We start from the raw sequence: 18,540 nt of genomic DNA on the forward strand, positions 1-18,540 counted from the left end.
TCCCCAAACCCTTGGAATGTCCTGAGTGATAAGAGCAGTGGGAGCATCTTTTGTTATAATATATATATTTTTTGCTGGAGTAAAATTGCTTTGCAATGTTGCATTACTTTCTTCTGTGCAACGAAGTGAATCAGCTCTATGTATAACTATATCCCCTCCCTCATGGACCTCCCCCCCCCCCGCCCATCCCACCCCTCTAGGTCACCACAGAGCACCGAGCTGAGCTCCCTGTGCTATACAGCAGGTTCCCACAAGCTATCTACTTTACACATGGTAGTGTATTTATGTCAAACCTAATCTCCCAATTCGTCCCACCCTCCCCTTTGCCCCCTGTGTCCACATGTCTGTTATATTTGATTTCTTGTCCTCAGTTCCTGAAATCAGAGCCATAAAGGTGAAATGGGTGTCTTGTTTTTCATAACAAGCCCCTTTCAATCACAACTGAGTTTATGTAAATGAGGTGGCTTTTGAAAATCCCCTAAAGATGAGGGAGCTGGTTGCCAGGGAAACCCACCGTGAATAGAGAGTTGGAATTTTCAGTCCCATCTCCTGATTTCCCAAGAGGAAAGAGGGGCTGGAGGTTGAATCAATCACCAATGACCAGTGAGTTAATCAATCATGCCTATGTAATGAAGCCTCCATAAAAATCCAAAAGGAGAGGGTTCAAAGAGCTTCCAGGTTGAGGAATGAGAGCTCGTCCATGTGCCACCGCGCTGGGCCCAAATTCCACGGGGACAGAAACTCCTTTGTTCAGGACCTCGCCCTGTGTATCTCTTTATCTGGCTGTTGATTTGTATCCTTTAATATCCTTTGTAATATACTGGTAATCTAGTGAGTAAACTGGTTTCCTGGGTCCTATGAGCTGCTTGAGAAAATTAATCAAACGCAAGGAGGGGGTCATGGAAACCTCTGCTTTATAGCCAGTCAGTCAGAAGCACAGGTGACAACCTGACTTGCAATTGGCATCTGAAGTGTGTGTGTGTTGGGTGGCGGGGGGCAGTCTTGTGTGAGCCCTTACCTGCAGGATCTGATGCTATCTCCGGGTAGAATGGTGTCAGAATTGAGCCGAGTTGTAGGAAACCCAGCTGGTGTTGAGGAATCACTTGGTGTGGGGGAAAAAATTCACACATAGGAATTGGGTGCAGAATCAGACTCTGAAACCTGAAAAATCCAACATCCCTGACAAGAATAATATATTTAGCCGTATTTCTTGAGTGCCTGTGAGATGTGCTGAGAACTGAAAATGCAACAGTGAGCAAGACACAGCTCCTGCTATCAGTGTCGTACAGTGTCAGGGGAGGCAGCCTCATAACGAGGTGAATGCCATGCAGTCGTGACTAGAATCAATACAGGGCACCAGGGAAGCCCATAGGAAGAGGGTCTGATCAAATGGAAGGCAGAGGAAGCTTCCTGGAGGGCCAGTAGGGTGTGTGGGGGTGAGAGGAAGAACATTCCAGGACAGGGAACAGCATAGTCAAAGACCTGGAAGGGAGAAATGACTCGACCTTCAGGGGAATGAGAAGGTCAGCACTTCCCACGTCCCTGGAAGCCAGGCTGGGCTCTGTGGTAGGGAGGAGAGCAGGAGGGGACGGCAAGAGCCATATGAGAGAGGCCTTGCCAGCAAGCAAGGCGCTTTGAGAGATGTGGGCTCCGTCATAAAGACAAAGGGAAAACACTGAGTGTTAAGTCAGGAGAGTGGGATCAGATATGGGCTTTAGGGAGATTAATTGGGGTGTGGTAGAGAATGAGTTAGAGGGGTAAGGATTTGGGGCAGGGAGGCTGTCACAGTACTGAAGAGGGTTTCGGGGGACTTAAGGAAAAGGTCCCTGGGATGGAGACAAGCAGATGAATAAGAGAGATTCCAGGGAGGGGCATATAAGGACATAGAGAAGAGAATTTGCGGTAGGAGTCTCCCTTTTCTACTTTGATTTCTTGCTTTGTGAATGAGCAACCCTGAGGGGAAAGCGGTTTTGCAGAAGGGCAGGCTGAGAGGTGCGAGACAAGCAAGGACAGTCAAGTTCTTCTTGGTTCCATGATGTGGGGGACATGGCAGAGTGTGAACCAGCCTCAGGGTTTCTGTGTTTTGTTTTGTTTGTTTTACAGTGGCTAAATCCTTCCTATTCCTAACCCCTGCCCCACCCTCATCCCACCCTGTGTTCACCCCTACTAACCTATAGGTTAGTATGGGGCTGGGGGGAGATAGCCTCTCAGAAGGGCAAGGTGGGAGTGAAGGACCCTGTGCTCTCAACGAGAATATTCCTTAGCAAGTTGGTGGTGGAGTCAGGGCCAGAACCTTATCTTCCCTCTGACTCCCAGCCCAGTCTCCTTCCACCATACTGAGAGCCCCTTGCCTTCCCGGCTGTGTCACCTCTTTCTCTTCCAGTCCTCAGTTCTGCCACTGTAGATTCCCCTCTGCACAGACCTTGCACATTCTGACTATATTATGGGTTGAATTGTGTGCCCCCCTCCCTGAATTCATAGGACTTCTGATGGACTTCGTGTTTAAGTCCTAGCCCCCAATACCTCAGAAGGTGACCTTAATTGGAAATAAAGTGGTTGTAGATGTAATTAGTTAAATTTAACTAACTTAATTAGTTAGGGTGACGTCATCCTCCTGGAGTAGGTTGGGCCTCTAATCCAGTATGACTGGTGTTATAAAAAAGGGGCAGTTTGGATATAGACACAGACCAACACAGAGGTGCAGGTGTTTAGATATAGACACAGACAAACACATGTGAAGGTGAAGGCATAGGTTGGGGAGATGCCAAGGATTGCTATAGATTGCTAGCAAACCACCAGAAGCTAGGAGAGAGGCATGGAACAGAGTTCACTCTCACAGCCCTTTGAAGGAACCAGCCCTGCTGACACCTTGATTTTGGACTTGTAGCCTCTAGAATTGTGACAGAATAACATTCTGTTGTTCTAAGCCACCCGGTTTGTGGTATTTTGTTATGGCAGCTCTAGCAAACTAATACTGACTATCTAAAAGGCCTTTGTACCCTTCCGTGGCAATAGTTTCATAGTGACCCACAGGATCACTCTGCCTGACACCGAGTGGCCACAGCACAGCGGGGTCAAAATTAACCAAAGATTACCCTTGGGCTTAGTGCTAAACCCATCAGCACTTTTCTTTCGTCTGGTTGACCTGCTGCTCCTTAAGGGCCTACCCCAAATTGTGTTCTCTGTTGATAATATAAGGTTAAAGGGTTTCACCTCTAAAAGTATGAGTTGCCAGTGGTACAAGTAAGGCCATGTCAGTGATAAGAATTTTTTTTTTTGAGAAATTAAGAAATAAGTTCTCTAAATTCAGAATCTGTAAATATGCTTTATCTGAAATAGTTGCTAGTTGCTGAATAATACACACACGCAAATATGTGTGTATATATGTGTGCTTAATATATAATATGTAGACATACATATGTATACACGCTTGCTTTATATAAAAAATATATAGACATACATTCTGAATTTGATCTACATTTAACATTCCCAGTTAAACATTTCTCCAAAATGTTTATCATAAAAAGATACACTGAACTGTTTATATGCTCTGTCTTGGTTTAAATCTTTTGTTGGCAAGATTCTTTGGACATTAGGAGAATGTTAAAAGCGTATCCAGATACACATATAAAAGTACTTACCAAGGAACATTTCAATAACAGATGCCTTCATAGTGAGGACAGCAATCCCCATAAATATCAAAATGGCACCCTAGAGAGGAAGAAACAATAACATCATCATATTTCAGCAAAGAGTTCTGAATTGGATGCACAGAGTGTAGGGAGGGGCTGCCTCATTTTGCATTGCCCTCTGGAGTCTTAGGATTTCAATCTGCGGCTTTCTGTAAACAACGCATGGAGGTCAGCTGCGCTGGTACCCAGAGAGGCTATTCTCAGAAAACCTGTTCTAGCCACCAGCCTCCTCTTCTTCAGAGATTTGGTCTTAGACTAAAGAGGAAATAATTCCACAATTTCCAGAATATGTTCAACCAGTCTTCAAATTAGGACAAAAGCCACACTTACGGTATTTAGAGAACATTTTTAGATTACAAATTGTGGGGGGGTTTTTTGTTTGTTTGTTTTGAATAAATTTATTTTATTTTTGGCTGCATTGGGTCTCTGTTGCTGCGCACAGGCTTTCTCTAGTTGCGGTGAGTGGGGGCTGCTCTTCATTGTGGTGCGCGGGCTTTTCATTGCGGTGGCTTCTCTTGCCGCAGAGCACAGACTCTAGGCGCGTGGGCTTCAGTAGTTATGGTGAGTGGGCTCAGTAGTTGTGGCACACGAGCTTAGTTGCTCCGCGGCATGTGGGATCTTTCTGGACTAGGGCTTGAACCCGTGTCGCCTGCATTGGCAGGCGGATTCTTAATCACTGCGCCACCAGGGAAATCCTACAAATTGTTTTAGATTACAAAAACAATTCACTCAATAAATACTTATTAAACTCTTATTGTATGTCTAGGGATGAGGTGATTAAAATTGAATTAAAAGATAGTTCTTGCTCTTAAAAGACTTACAGTTCAATAGAAGTGAGAAAACATACCTGGACAGAAATAACCATAACATTAGAGAGTGTGCAGGCCCCCAAAGGAAGAATAAGGGGAGTTTATGGACCAGTGGTTCTCAAACTTTGCTGCATATTAGAATCATCTGGGAGTTTTAAAAGGCCCTGATGCGCAGGCTGCATCTCAGACCAATTGAATCAGAATCTCTTGCAGGTGGGGTCTAGGCGTCAGGCGTTTTCGAAACTCCACAGGTAATTCCAATCTGCAGCCGAGTTTGAGAACCAGTGGTTTAAAGCAAGGCTTCCAAGTTTTAATGTGCATGTGAATCACTTGGGGATCTTGTTAAAATGTAGATTCTAATCCAGTAGATCTGGGATAGTGTCAGAGAGTCCCCAAGAGGTTAGGGGATTTAGAGGAGGGAGAGATTATGTCAGCTGTGGGAATAAGAGGAAGCCTCTTGGAGGTGGCAGCAATTGGGTTAACTCTGAAAGATGAAAATAGGAGATGAAGTGGCTCCAAGTCAGGGGAAACAGCATTGACAGAGGCTCAGAGGTTGGAATGCAGAGCGGATACAAGGATGCTGTTGAAGCAGGATCTTGTTTGACCCACCTCCTAGAGAGATGGAAATAAAACCAAAAATAAATTGGGGTGTAATGAAACTTAAAAGCTTTTGCACAGCAAAGGAAACCATAAACACGACAAAAAGACAACCCTCAGAATGGGAGAAAATATTTGCAAATGAAGCAACTGACAAAGTTAATCTCCAAAATATACAAGCAGCTCAATATCAAAAAAACAAACAACCCAATCCAAAAGTGGGCAGAAAACCTAAATAGACATTTCTCCAAAGAAGATATACAAACACATGAAAAGATGCTCAACATCACTAATCATTAGAGAAATGCAAATCAAAACCACAATGAGGTATCACCTCACACCAGTCAGAATGGCCATCATCAAAAAATCTACAAACAATAAATGCTGGAGAGGGTGTAGAGAAAAGGAAACCCTCTTGCACTGTTGGTGGGAATGTAAATTGATACAGCCAGAATGGAGAACAGTATGGAGGTTCCTTAAAAAACTAAAAATAGAACTACCATATGACCCACCAATCCCACTCCTGGGCATATACCCAGAGAAAACCATAATTCAAAAAGATACATGTACCACAATGTTCATTGCAGCACTATTTACAATTGTCAGGACATGGAAGCAATCTAAATGTCCATCGACAGATGAGTGGATAAAGAAGATGTGGTACATATATACAGTGGAATAGTACTCAGCCATTAAAAGAAACGAAATTGAGTTATTTGTAATGAGATGGATGGACCCAGAATCTATCATACACAGTGAAGTAAATCAGAAAGAGAAAAATACCATATGCAAATGCACATATATGGAATCTAAAAAAACAGTACTGATGAACCTAGTGGCAGGGCAGGAATAAAGATGCAGATGTAGAGTACAGACTTGAGGACATGAGGGGGAAGGGGAAACTGGGATGAAGTGAGAGACTAGCACTGGCATATATACACTATCAAATGTAAAATGGATGGCTAGTGGGAAGCAGCCGCATAGCACAGGGAGATCAGCTCGGTGCTTTGTGACGACCTAGAGGGGTGGGATAGGGAGGATGGGAGGGAGGCTCAAGAGGGAGGAGATATGGGGATATAAGTGTACTTATAGCTGATTCACTTTGTTGTACAACAGAAACGAATACAACATTGTAAAGCAATTATACTCCAATAAAGATGTCTATATATATATGATGCTGTTGATCCATAAGAGGTTCCCTCTTCTCTTAAGGCTACGGGGAAACCCTAGAAGGTTTATTCATACCATCATTAATTGAACATATGATCCCCGTTGAAAAGGCAAGGAAATTAAGGCTTAGAAAGGCAAAATGTCATACCCGTGGTGACCAGGCAGTGAGTAGCGTTAGAATGGAGGTGGGAGTAGGTGGGAAGGATCTGCCCTGGGCTTAGGCGATAAGGAATAACATTGTCTGTAGGGAATTTAAAGACTTAAAGTTGGTCTGCGTTTTATTATCCTTATAAACTAGCAATTCTAAACCATATCAGTGATAAAGCACTCTTCCTCTCTGGGGCAGATGACTCCCACTACGTCTGCTTCACCCATGCCACAACTGTGTGGCTTTTAGGCTTTAGCTGGCGTTCATAACCCTACCCTCTGCTCTGTCCACGGGTGTGCTAGGAAAACTGCTGTCTTTAAAAAAGCCCCGATTTAGCCCATTTGTCAATTTCTGTGGCATAAATCCTCCCACCCTGGCTGATGTTGAAGTCACCAAAGTGACATCACTGCATGGAGATTTGGAAAGAGATAAACAATCTGGTACTAGCTAGGTCTAGAGCAAGCTTATATTTAATATGTAGATACAGTGCTGTGCAGAGTTTATTAACAAAAAGCAATGATTAGATTATGGTTGAGGTAGTAATACAAGCACTTGATGCAGCCAACTTAAATAAAACTGGTAGATGAAAGGCTTTACTACAAACAATTAGGCAGCAAGAGTAACCCAAGACAGAACCAATCACTTTGTTAATTTCCAGCAACAGTTGCAATGTGTTAAATTTCCCAATTAAGGTAGTTGACCACTGGCTAAGTAAAAGGCAAATAACCATCTTTATCTTCAAAATAGAAATAGTCACATATATGATTGGCAATTTGATACTTAATTAGCTGGGTCATATTTTGGAAATAGTGTGATGACACATCATTTTTTTGTCTTATATTAATTAGAGGAGCTGCAGATCAACTCACATGTTTTCAGGCCTCAAATTTAATTCTCCTGTTGGGATAAATGCAGTATATCAAGCTACCCTACCCAACCCACCTAACTAGCTCTGCTAGTTGGCTGTTACCATATAGCATTGGACATTTTGTCTGAGTCATCATAGATTTCTCTTTCTCTCGTACCCCACATCTTTTCCATCAGCGAAGCCTGTTGGCTCTACATTCATAATATATCCAGAATCGGACTGCTTCACATCATCTTGACCATTGCCACCTGGTCCAGGTCATGCCCTCTTTCACCTGGATTAAAGCAATTAGTCTCCTAACTAGGTTGTTTCCTTCTCCTACAATCCAAAGTCCACACAGCAGCCAGCGTGATCCTGCTCAAAGTAAATCAGTTCATGGCATTCCTCAGATCAGAACTTCTGTGGTTCTCTGCTTACTCAGAATGAAAGCCAAAATCTTGGCAAGCGGCTCAGGACCCCAATAGATTTGGCCACCATTGGCCCCTCTGACCTCTCTTCCCTCCATTCGACTTCTCGCTTATTAAGCTCCAGGCACACCTCTCCCCTGAGGGTCTCTGCAGTTACTGTTAACTCTACCTGTATGCCCTTCCCCCAGATCAAACATGATTTACTCCCTCATTTCTTTCAAGTCTTTGCTAAACGTTATCTTCCCTTAAGATTTTCCCTAATCACCCAATTTAAAATTGTAAGCCCTCTCCCACCCACCATCAATTGTACACCCTATCCTTGCCCTACTATCTTTTCTTCCTGTCACTTATCACCTCTGACATACTCTATACTTTGCTAATTGTATTTGTTTATTGTTTGTGTTCTCTACTGGAATGCAAGCTCCATGAAGGCAGGGGTTTTTATTTGATTTTTTTATGTGCTAAAAAAAATATACTTAATCCATGAGTGAGTGGTTAGGGCTCTTTCCTTTCCCTAGGAAATAAAGAAAGGAAACAAAACAAGGGGAAGACAATCTGTGAATACTCTATAAATCTACTGAATTGTACATTTTCAAAGGTGTATTTTATGGTATGTGGATTATATTTCAATAAGCATTATTGTTGTCAACATACAAACCAAAAGGGAAGATAGAATTTCGGAGAGAAGGGCTCTCAGATCTGTCTTACAACTTTAGAAGACACGATAGACCGACCTTTACACAAAGGGATGAATGGATTAAAAAACAGCAGGATTCCAGGAAGCATGCTAACCCCAGAGGAGATATCCCCCAAGTACTGACTCATCAGTAATGGAACTCGACCAGAATCACTCGGGTCTCTTGGAATCAGAATGTTTGAGGCTTCTTTCTTACCACTTGAATTTCTCTCCTTGCTTGGTTCATTTACTTATACGTTTAAAATGTAAATGTGCTTTTTGAAATGTGTGAAAAAAATTCAGACCCTCTCTCAGCCATTCCAGAAACTGGGGATAAGAATGACCACCAGCACTGTTAAGCAGTTTCTGCAGGCAGTTCAATGTCAAGGAGCTGTGGGGTGCACAGTAATGTTGGAACCTTAATATCTCATGTGCTCACCAGGGTTCTAACAAAAACAGAACAATAAGGGTTTCCAAAAGAACATGTTACTGATTCATAAATGTATGAATTGTGCTGTGAGATGTAATATAAACAGTCCTGAATATGAAGTTCTGGTGGGGCAAATGAAGGCTGATAGTGAAATAAAAATACACATAATGTAACTAGAGTAGCCAGCCAATTTAATTAGATCTCTTGTTGCCTGGAATTAGAAAAGAGCCGATTATTTATCGGTAATACATGATAATGCTGCTTTATATTTTTATGGTTCTTCACACTGTTTTTTCTCCGATTTTTAAAATTATGGTAAAACACAAAAACATAAAATTTGCTATCTTAACTATTTTAAAGTATACAATTCAGCAGTATTAAATACATCCATAAATGTGCCATCACCACCATTAGCCCTCCATTAAAAACTCTTTTTGTCTTCGTAAAATTGAAACTCTATGCCCATTAAACAATAACTCCCCATTCTCCCCTTTCCCCAGCCCCTGGCAACCACCATTCCACTTCCTGTCTCTATGATTTTGACTTTTCTAAGTATGTCATACAAATGGAATCATACAGTATTTTCTTTTTGTGACTGGCCTGTTTCAAATAGCATAATGTTCTTAAGGTTCATCCATGTTTTATCGTATGTCAGAATTTCTTTCCTTTTTCAGGCTGAATAATATTCCATTGTATGTATATACCACATTTTCCTCATCCATTTATCTGCTAATGGGCACATGGGTTGCTTTTGTGTTTTAGTTATTGTGAATAATGCTGCAACGTACATGGCTATAAAAATATTTCTTTGAGACCCTGCTTTCAATTCTTTTGTGTATGTGTCAAGAAGTGGAATTACTAGATCATATGGTAATTGTATTTTTAATTTTTTGTGGAACCTCCATACTGTTTTCCAGAGTAGCTGTACAACTTTCCATTCCCACTAACAGTGCACAAAAGTTCCAATGTTTCTATATCCTCCCCAACACTTGTTATTTTCTGTTTCTTTTGATAGTAGTAATGGGTGTGAGGTGGCATATTATTGTAGTTTTGATGTGCATTTCCCTAATGATTAGTGATGTTGAGCATCTTTTCATGTACTTGTTGGCCATCTTTATATCTTCTTTGGAGAAATGTCTATTCATGTCCTTTGCCCAGTTTTTAATCAGATTGTTTTTTGATTGTTGTTGAATTTTAGAAGTTTTCTATATATTCTGGATATTAATCCCTTATCAGATATATGATTTACAGATATTTCTTCCCATTCTCTGGGTTGCCTTTTTACTCTGTTGATAGTATCCTTTGGTACACAAAATTATAAAATTTTCATGAAGTCCAATTTGTTTGTTTTTTTCTTTTGTTGTTTATACCTTTGGGTGTCATAGTCAAGAAATCATTGCCAAATCCAATGTTATGAAGCTTTTGTCCTATGTTTTCTTTTAAGAGTTTTACAGTTTTAGGTCTTACATTTAGATCTTTGATCCACTTGAGTTAGTTTTGTGTATGGTATTAGGTAAGGGTCCAACTTCTTTCTTTCTCCATGTAGATATCCCCTTTTCCTGGCACCGTTTGTTGAAGAGACTGACTTTTCCCCATTGAATGGTCTTGGCAAAAAAAATCCTTTGACCGTATATGTGAGGGCTAATTTTGGGGCTCTCTATTCTGTTCCATTGGTGTATATGTCTGTGTCTATGCTAGTACCACACTGTTTTGATTATTATAGCTTTGTAATAAGATTTTTAGATCAGAAACTATGAATCCTCCAGCTCTTCTCTTCTTTTGTAAGATTGTTTTAGCTGTTTGGGGTCCTTTGAGATTCCGTATAAATTTTTGCATGTTTTTTTCTATTTCTGCAAAAAATGTCATTGGGATTTTGATATTGTATTGAATCTGTAGATTGCTTTGGGTAGTATTGATATCTTAGCAATACTAATTCTTCCAATCCATGTACATGGGATATGTTTCTACCTATTTTTGCCTTCTTTAGTTTCTTTCAGTAATGTTCTATAGTTTTCATTGTACAAGTCTTTTACCTCCTTGGTTAAGTTAATTCCTAAGTATTTTATACTTTTTGTTACTATTGCAAATGGAATTTTTTTCTTAACTTTTGTTTCAGATTGTTCATTGTTAGTGCAACAGTGATTTTTGTGTGCAACTGACTTGTGTGTGTTGATTTTGTATCCTACTATTTTGAATTCATTTATTAATTCTAACAATTTTGTTGTGGAATCTTTAGGATTTTGTACATACAAGATTATATTATCTGCAAACAGAGATAATTTTATTTCTTCCTTTCCAGTTTGGATGACTTTTATTTCTTTTTCTTATCTAATTGCTTTGGCTAGAACTTCTAGTATAATGTTGAATAGAAGTAGTGAAAGCAGGCAACCTTGCCTTGCTCCTGATCTTAGAGAGAAAGCTTTCAGTTTTTCACCATTGAGTATGACATTTGCTGTGGGTTTTTCATAAGTGTCTTTTATTATGTTGAGGTTGTTTTCTTCTATTCCTGGTTTATTGAGCATTTTTATCATGAAATGGTGTTGAATTTTGTCAGATGCCTTTTCTGCATCCATTGAGGTAATCATGTGTTATTTTTCCCCTTCATTCTATTAACATGCTGTATTACATTAATTGATTTTTGTATGTTTAACCATCCTTGCATTACAGGAACAAATCCCATTTGGTCATGGTGTATAATTATTTTAATATTCTGGTGAATTTAGTTTGCTAATATTTTGTTGAGGATGTTTTCCATCAGTGTTTATAGGGATATTGTATTGATATGGGAAACTGTAGTTTTCTTGTAGTGTCTTTGGTTTGGTATCCAGGTAGTGCTGGCTTCTTAGGATAACTTAGAAAGTGTCCCCTCATTTTCAATTTTTAGGAAATGTTTGAGAAGGATTGGTGTTAGTTCTTCTTTAAATGTTTGGTAGAACTCACCAGTGAAGTCATCAGGTCCAGGGCTTTTCTTTGTTGTAAGATTTTTGATTATTGATTCATTCTCCTTACTAGTTATAGATCTATTCAGATTTTCTATTCCTTCATAATTTAGTCTCGGTAGGTTTTGTGTTTTTAGGAATTTGTCCATTTCATCTAGATTATCCAATTTGTTGGTGTACAGTTATTCATAGTACTCTCTTATACTCTTTTTTATTTCAATAACAGTGCTTGCTTCAGGGGAAGAGAACTGGGTAAGTGGTGATCAGGAATAAGAGTGAGTTTTACAGTTTTGTTCTGTTTAAATCTTTACCCTTTGCACATATGTTAATAAATCAGAAGTTAATAAAATTATCTCTTGGGAAGACTTAACATATACAGACAGTGTTGATATCAAATGAGAAGCTACAGTAATCTCCTAACCCTCTCCTTGCTCCTTGCTTTTCTTGCTCCAGGTCATCCTTCCCTTCAGTTGGAAAGGATCAGCTTCCTAAAGCACTGGTCTGACTATGCATTCACCCCCTCAGAATTCTTCTTCACAGTCCATTCATTCTCTGTAGAATAAAGCCCAAATTCCTTAGTGAACTTTTCATGAAATGTCCCAACTTACTTTTCACACCATCTTGCTGCAATTCTCTTCTGTAATCCTCTGCTTTGACCCTAGCACACCCTGGGATTTTGGTCCTTTGTCTGCACCCTGCACATCAGGGTTTTGGCTCATGTTCTTATTACTGTTCTATTTGGAATATGTTACCGCCCCTCATCTGCCTCTCACAAGTATATCCATCTTTCAAGGTTTGCTCATGGGCCACTTCTATTTAAATCTCCCTGATCTTCTAAAGTCAAAATTCATCTTCATTCATGCATGCCTTTAATCATTTAAAAAAATTTTGTGTGTGCACACTATGCTTGGCAGAGAGGAAGAAGGTGCAGGTCCTATCATCAAGTTGCTTTAAGTCTTCTAGGAAGAAACTGATGTGCACTTATCATAACTAGCATTAATGGAGCACACACTAAGTGTCAGTAATGTATTAACTCAATCTTCACAATAACCTGATGAAGTAGGGGCTATTTTTTGCCTTAATTTGAAAAGTAAGGAATTGGAAGCACACAGAGGTTAAATACTTTGCCCAAGGTTTGCAAACCTGGAAGGAAGAGGAGCTGGAATTCAAACCAGGCATTATGAGTGCAGAGATCCGGTATTTCATTTCACTACTTGCCATAGATGTTTCATAATAAACAAGTGTACTTCCCTCATCTACATTCTGATTTAATTGGTCTGAGTTGAAATCACTGTTGTTTTAAAGTGCCCCAGGTGACTCCACTGTGCAGCCAGAATTGAGAACCTCTGCTATTGAGGATATGGTGATAGCAAAAAGGGTAGATGATTAAATAGGCCTGGGGCATGAGGACTGGAAGAGGCTTGAATTAGTTTAACTGGAGATTGGAAAACAATGAGTGGTGAGGGAAGGACCGGACATAAGAGACGGAGGAGCTTCAGGAACTGGGAACTGCTGGGCCAGGCTGGGAGAGGAATCAGACTGTTAGAGAGGAAAGAAGGGGCCACGTCAGCCTTGAATGCCATGCCTAAAGAATGTGGAATTAATCCTTTAGGCAATAGGGAGACATGGAAGGCTTAAAAATTATTTTTGCGGGCTTCCCTGGTGGCGCAGTGGCTGGGAGTTCGCCTGCCGATGCAGGGGACACGGGTTCGTGCCCCGGTCCGGGAAGATCCCACATGCCACGGAGCGGCTGGGCCCGTGAGCCATGGCCGCTGAGCCTGCACGTCTGGAGCCTGTGCTCCGCAACGGGAGAGGCCACAGCAGTGAGAGGCCTGCGTACCGCAAAAAAAGAAAAAAAAAATTATTTTTGCATTCATAATTTTTACTAAGCCTCCTAGAGGCTTACATGAGCCATTCAGAGAAAATCTGCTCTAGTGGATGTGTAGGATTTATGTAACACTGGTGTTTGATCTGCGGTGCTACGTGGGGGAGCACCTAACAGTACCCTTTGTCCACAAGGCAGAAAGAGCCAGTGTTCATTTGGAAGCATGTAGTAGTTATGACAGGCTTGTGCTATATTTCCAAAATGCCAAAAATCCCATCAGGACAGACATCTCTGAATGGGGAGAGGCCGTATCTGCAGCCTTGCTTTCTCCATCTCTGCCAGATATAAAGCCTCAGCCGCTTGTCAGTGGATTTGGGTTGATCTGGTGAGGATGGACAAAGGAAGGCTGGCACTAAGAGGGGCCTTTACAATGTGGTGGTGGTCTCGGTCTGCATATAAAACTTTATGCAGATCAGGAGCTGCCGACTGGAGTGGTGAGCAGGCTTGCTGAACATCAGAAGAGTGACCTAATAGAGCCAATCTGCAAGGACTGGAAAGTTAATTACAACAGGAGAAAATCACACTTCTATGCAGCAGATGCTTGATGCATTTTTAGAAGCCCAAGGAAGCCACGGAGAATAAAAAAGGAGGTATGGAGAAACAGATAAAGAGGAAACAAGGTTTCTAGAAAGTTAAATTATAACATGCCCAGCCTTGCCTAAAATCATAATAAGTTCACAGACATGCCAAAACATACCACCAGACGCAGCCCTGCCCACCAGAAAGACAAGATCCAGCCTCATGCACCAGAACACAGGAAACAGTCCCCTCCACCAGGAAGCCTACACAACCCACTGAACCAACCTCACCCACTGGGGGCAGACACAAAAACAATGGGAGCTACAAACCTGCAGCCTGCAAAACTAAGACCTTCAACACAGTAAGTTAAGCAAAATGAGAAGACAGAGAAACACACAGCAGGTGAAGAAGCAAAGTAAACACCCACCAGACCAAACAAATGAAGAGGAAATAGGCAGTCTACCTGAAAAAAAATTCAGAGTAATGATAGTAAAGATAGAATGGAGAAATTACCAGAAATGTTTAACAAGGACCTAGAAAAACTAAAGAGCAAACAAACAGTGATGGACAACACAATAAGTGAAATAAAAAATTCTCTAGAAGGAATCAATAGCAGAATAACTGAGGCAAAGAACGGATAAGTGACCTGGAAGATAAAGTAGTGGAAATAACTACCACATAGCAGAATAAAGAAAATAGAATGAAAAGAATTGAGGACAGTCTCAGAGACCTCTGGGACAACATTAAACACACCAACATTCGAATTATAGGGGTCTCAGAAGAAGAAGAGAAAAAGAAAGGGACTGAGAAAATATTTGAAGAGATTAGAGTTGAAAACTTCCCTAATATGAGAAAGGAAATAGTCAAGTCCACGAAGCACAGAGTCCCATACAGAACAAATCCAAGGAGAAACACACCAAGACACATATTAATCAAACTATCAAAAATTAGATACAAAGAAAAAATATTAAAAGCAGCAAGGGAAAAGCAACAAATAACATACAAGGGAATCCCCATACAGTTAACAGCTGATCTTTCAGCAGAAACTCTGCAGTCCAGAAGGGTGTGGCAGGACATATTTAAAGTGATGAAAGGGAAAAACCTACAACCAAGATAACTCTACCCAGCAAGGATCTCCTTCAGATTCGATGGAGAAATTAAAACCTTTACAGATAAGCAAAAGTTAAGAGAATTCAGCACCACCAAACCAGCTTTACAACAAATGCTGAAGGAACTTCTCTAGGCAGGAAACACAAGAGAAGGAAAAGACCTACAAAAACAAACCCAAACAATTAAGAAAATGGCAATAGGAACCTACATATCGATAACTACCTTAAATGTAAATGGATTAAAGACTCCAACCAAAAGATATAGACTGGCTGAATGGATATAAAAACAAGACCAGTATGTATGCTGTCTACAAGAGACCCACTTCAGACCTAGGAACACATACAGACTGAAAGTGAGGGAATGGAAGAAGATATTCCATGCAAATGGAAATCAAAAGGAAGCTGTAGTAGCAATTCTCATATCAGACAAAATAGACTTTAAAATAAAGACTATTACAAGAGACAGAGAAGGACACTACATAATGATAAAGGGATCAATCCAAGAAGAATATATAACAATTGTAAATCTTTATGCACCCAGCATAGGATCACCTCAATACATAAGGCAAATGCTAACAGCCATAAAGGGGAAATCGACAGTAACACAATAATAGTAGGGGACTTTAACACCCCACTTTCACCAATGGATAGATCATCCAAAATGAAAATAAATAAGGAAACACAAGCTTTAAATGATACATTGAACAAGATGGACTTAATGGATATTTATAGGACATTCCATCCAAAAACAACAGAATACACTTTCTTCTCAAGTGCTCATGGAACATTCTCCAGGATAGATCATATCTTGGGTCACAAATCAAGCCTTGGTAAATTTAAGAACATTGAAATCGTATCAAGTATCTTTTCCAACCACAATGCTATGAGACTAGGTATCAATTACAGGAAAAAATCTGTAGGAAATACAAACAGATAGAGTCTAAGCAACACATTACTAAATAACCAAGAGATCACTGAAGAAATCAAAGAGGAAATCAAAAAATACCTAGAAACAAATGACAATGAAAATACGATGACCCAAAACCTATGGGATGCAGGAAAAGCAGTTCTAAGAGGGAAGTTTATAGCAATGCAGTCCTACCTCAAGAAACAAGAACATCTCAAATAAACAACCTAACCTTACACCTAAAGCAATTAGAGAAAGAAGAAGAACAACAACAAAAAAAACCCCCAAATTTAGCAGAAGGAAAGAAATCATAAAGATCAGATCAGAAATAAATGAAAAAGAAATGAAGAAAATGATAGCAAAGATCAATAAAACTAAAAGCTGGTTCTTGGAGAAGATAAGCAAAATTGATAAACCATTAGCCAGACTCATAAAGGAGAAAAAGGAAAAGACTCAAATCAATAGAATTAGAAATGAAAAAGGAGAAGTAACAACTGACACTGCAGAAATACAAAGGATCATGAGAGATTACTACAAGCAGCTATATGCCAATAAAATGGCCAACCTGGAAGAAATGGACAAATTCTTAGAAAAGCACAACCTTCCAAGACTGAACCAGAAAGAAGAGAAAATATAAACAGACCAATCACAAGCACTGAAATTGAAACTGTGATTAAAAATCTTCCAACAGGGCTTCCCTAGTGGCGCAGTGGTTGAGAGTCTGCCTGCCGATGCAGGGGACGCGGGTTCATGTCCCAGTCCGGGAAGATCCCACATGCCACGGAGCGGCTGGGCCTGTGAGCCATGGCCGCAGAACCTGCGCTCGGCAACAAGAAAGGCCACAACAGTGAGAGGACCGTGTACGGTCCTCATCTTCTAACAAACAAAAGCCCAGGAACAGATGGCTTCACAGCTGAGTTCTATGAAACATTTAGAGAAGAGCTAACACCTGTCCTTCTCAAACTCTTCCAAAATACAGCAGAGGGAGGAACACTCCCAAACTCATTCTACGAAGCCACCATCACGCTAATACCAAAACCAGAGAAAGATGTCACAAAAAAAGAAAACTACAGGCCAATGACTGATGAACATAGACACAAAAGCCTCAACAAAATACTAGCAAACAGAATTCAACAGCACATTAAAAGGATCATACACCCTGATCAAGTGGGGTTAATTCCCAGGAATGCAAGGATTCTTCAATATACGCAAATCAATCAGTGTGATAAACCATATTAACAAATTGAAGGAGAAAACCCATATGATCATCTCAATAGATGCAGAAAAAGCTTTCGACAAAATTCAACACCCATTTATGATAAACACCCTCCAGAAAATAGGCATAGAGGGAACTTTCCTCAACATAATAAAGGCCATATATGACAAACCCACAACCAACATCATCCTCAATGGTGAAAAACTGAAACCATTTCCATTAAGATCAGGAACAAGACAAGGTTGCCCACTCTCACCACTATTATTCAACATAGTTTTGGAAGTCTTAGCCACAGCAATCAGAGAAGAAAAGAAAAAAAAAGGAATCCAGATCGGAAAAGAAGAAGTAAAGCTGTCACTGTTTGCAGATGACATGATGCTATACATAGAGAATCCTAAAGATGCTACCAGAAAACTACTAGAGCTAATCAATGAATTTGGCAAAATAGCAGGATACAAAATTAATGTACAGAAATCACTTGCATTCCTGTACACTAATGATGAAAAATCTGAAAGAGAAATTAAGGAAACACTCACATTTACCATTGCAGCAAAAAGGGTAAAATACCTAGGAATAAACCTACCTAAGGAGACAAAAGACCTGTATGCAGAAAACTATAAGACACTGATGAAAGAAGTTAAAGATAATACAGACAGATGGAGAGATAGACCATGTTCTTGGATTGGAAGAATCAACATTGTGAAAATGACTATACTACCCAAGGCAATCTACAGGTTCAGTGCAATCCCTGTCACACTACCAGTGGCATTTTTCACAGAACTAGAACAAAAAATTTCACAAGTTGTATGGAAACACAAAAGACCCCGGATAGCCAAAGCAATCTTGAGAAAGAAAAAGGGAGCTGGAGAAATCAGGCTCCCTGACTTCCGACTCTACTACAAAGCTACAGTAATCAAGACAGTATGGTACTGGCACAGAAACATAAATATAGATTAATGGAACAGGATAGAACGCCCAGAGATAAACCCATGCACATATGGTCACCTTATCTTTGATAAAGGAGGCAAGAATATACAATGGAGAAAAGAAAGCCTCTTCAGTAAATGGTGCTGGGCAAACTGGACAGCTACATGTAAAAGAATGAAATTAGAAAACTCCCTAACACCATACATAAAAATAAACTCAAAATTGATTAAAGACCTAAATG

At 40.2% G+C, this 18,540-nt stretch overlaps 1 protein-coding gene across 3 annotated transcripts in view; it reads right to left on the minus strand.

Moving 5' to 3' along the window:
* The window catches only part of VIT (vitrin), a 123,059-nt gene that overhangs the window by 89,950 nt on the left and 14,569 nt on the right, over nt 1–18,540 (minus strand). For all 3 annotated transcript variants that reach the window (XM_067703278.1, XM_067703277.1, XM_067703276.1), the window contains exon 2: nt 3,642–3,711. In XM_067703278.1, coding sequence (XP_067559379.1) covers nt 3,642–3,693 — 52 coding nt within the window. In that variant the 5' untranslated portion in view covers nt 3,694–3,711. The remainder of the gene's footprint in view (nt 1–3,641; nt 3,712–18,540) is intronic.

The sequence above is a fragment of the Pseudorca crassidens genome, chromosome 14 (assembly GCF_039906515.1).
Source record: "Pseudorca crassidens isolate mPseCra1 chromosome 14, mPseCra1.hap1, whole genome shotgun sequence".
Classification (NCBI taxonomy): Eukaryota; Metazoa; Chordata; class Mammalia; order Artiodactyla; family Delphinidae; genus Pseudorca; species Pseudorca crassidens.